This window comes from Tenrec ecaudatus, chromosome 1, assembly GCF_050624435.1.
Source record: "Tenrec ecaudatus isolate mTenEca1 chromosome 1, mTenEca1.hap1, whole genome shotgun sequence".
NCBI classification, from domain to species: domain Eukaryota; kingdom Metazoa; phylum Chordata; class Mammalia; order Afrosoricida; family Tenrecidae; genus Tenrec; species Tenrec ecaudatus.
Genome location: NC_134530.1, coordinates 18363148 through 18365363, shown reverse-complemented (window position 1 = coordinate 18365363; position 2216 = coordinate 18363148). Strand labels below are relative to the sequence as shown.

General features: G+C 39.8%; 1 protein-coding gene across 1 annotated transcript; it reads right to left on the bottom strand.

Annotated features, from left to right (window-relative positions):
* Positions 1 to 211: 211 nt before the first annotated feature.
* LOC142446720 (olfactory receptor 7C1-like) lies at positions 212 to 1132 on the bottom strand. Its single transcript, XM_075548496.1, has one exon. The coding sequence runs from the start codon at positions 1130 to 1132 to the stop codon at positions 212 to 214; it is 921 nt and encodes a 306-aa protein (XP_075404611.1).
* Between the last annotated feature and the right edge of the window lie 1084 nt (positions 1133 to 2216).

The window sequence follows — 2216 nt, the reverse complement described above, 5'->3', positions numbered from 1 at the left end:
ATACAACTTTGAAAGTAATATACAGGAAACTTTGATGAATTATATATAAACTTTGGTGAATTATTTATAAAAAGAAAGCAGACTAATTTGGGATTCTGAAGCAGATGAGCACACCGAGGAAAGTATGATTTAGATCTTCACGATGTTCACCTCTCTGTCTCATGAGTAGCTCTCTAATCTAGACATTGTTCTGCTTTGTAGAGAATAAGTTTCAACTGCAAAGTTTCCCAAGGGTCTGCTTTATGTCCTTGTTTCTAAGAGTATAGATAAAGGGGTTCAGCATGGGTGTGGCTACAGTGTACATCACTGAGGCGATTGCACTCGACCTGGAATTTTGAGTAGCAGCAGAACTGAGGTAAATCCCAAAAGCGGTACCATAAAACAAGGAAACCACGGAGAGGTGAGACCCACAAGTGGAAAAGGCTTTGTATTTGCCCCCAGCTGATGAAATTTTCAAAATGGAGGACACGATCTTTGTGTAAGAGAAAAGGACCCCACTGAATGGAATAACACCCAGAATCCCAGCTGCAAAATAAATTACTAAGGTATTGAGGAATGTGTCAGAGCAAGCAAGTTGGAGTATCTGGTTAATTTCACAGAAAAAATGGGAGATTTCCAACTCTGTACAAAAGGACAAACGCAAAACCATTAACGCATGTAATAGAGCATCCAGTACACTCAATAACCAGCAGGCCAGAAGCAGGAGGCCACAGAGCCTTGGGTTCATGATGACTGTGTAGTGCAGTGGGTGACAGATGGCGACAAACCGGTCATAGGACATCACTGTCAAGAGGAAATGATCCAATCCTGTAAAAAGCAGGAAAAAATACATCTGGGTGATACAGTGTTCATAAGAAATAACTCTGTTCTGCAACTGGATATTCATCAGCATCTTTGGGACAGTGGTGGAGGTGAAACAGATGTCAGCAAAGGAGAGGTTGTAGAGGAAGAAGTACATGGATGTGTGGAGGTGGGAGTCTGTGGTGATGGTCAGGATGATGAGCAGGTTCCCAGTGAAGGTGACCAGGTACATAGACAGGAAGAGTCCGAAGAGGAGGGGCTGCAGCTCTGCGTCTTCTGAGAGCCCCAAAAGGATGAAATGTTGCATATGTGTGTGGTTTCTTGGTTCCATGTAGCCGAAGAAACTACTGGAAAAGAAAAGAGCAATGCAAGCCTAGTTATAAGAATTTAACACTGGTTTAACAGATACACTGTATATTCTATTTTAGCTTGTAAATTAAGTCTTATATAATATTAAGTTTGGAATGTCTTAAGTCCCGAATGCTCAATCTTTTGCTAACACAACTGAGTAGCCTCCGTTTCTTCGAATCAGATCTTTTTTTTAAAGAGCAGTATAAATTCTACAGCTGCCATGAAACTTTGTTTTCTTCATTGAACAAATGTATTTAACTAATTATTGTTTGCCAAGTATTCTCTCTTTTAATCCTTTTTTTTGAGAGCTAATACTGGTCTTATCAGAATACATCCATCCATCTGCTGTGTCAAGTACATTTGTACATAGGTTGCCATCATCATTATCTTTTAAAAAGACAATTTCTGCGGCCTCATACAACTTTTATCACAATCCATACATACATACACGTGTGTCAAGCACTTTTTTTTACATTTGTTGCCTTCATCATGCTCAAAACATTTGCTCTCCACTTGAGCCCTTGGTATTAGCGCCAAACATTCTGGAAGTCACTGAAAACTGCAATGAAAATTTTAAACCATTGCCCTTATTTGATGAGTAGTAACTACAGCATTTCAAGGCTAAATAGAAGTCAGCTGAATTATACTTCCTGACATCTCCTCATCCAGAAGAAAGAAGAAAGGTGTAAATTGAAAGAGACATGAAAAGAATGAGTCAAAGAGACTGATGGAGCCTGCCAACCTCAGTCTCCACAACTGTGGAGCTGAAGAAATAGATGGTGCTGCTCTACAGATATCATCTGCTCTGAATAAGTCCAGGTTAGAAGTTCTTAGAGAAAATGGGTGGTGAGTGGGGGAAGTTTGAGGAACAAAACTCTAAATCATAGAAGACACTATGCTTACTGGCCAAGAGAGACTGGAGGAAACCCAATGACTAGGGAGCCCTTATCCTTCCAGTATAGAACTGAACTCACATCCTGCTAAAATATTGAAATATTTAAGATCAACAGGGCAGCAATTCCTCAAGAACAAAGTTCAGAAATATAAGAAAGAAGACATCGACA

What these genes read in the sequence shown, in the direction of transcription:
- LOC142446720 (XM_075548496.1), bottom strand. Translation starts at nt 1,132, where the DNA reads ATGGAACCAAGAAACCACACACATATGCAACATTTCATCCTTTTGGGG.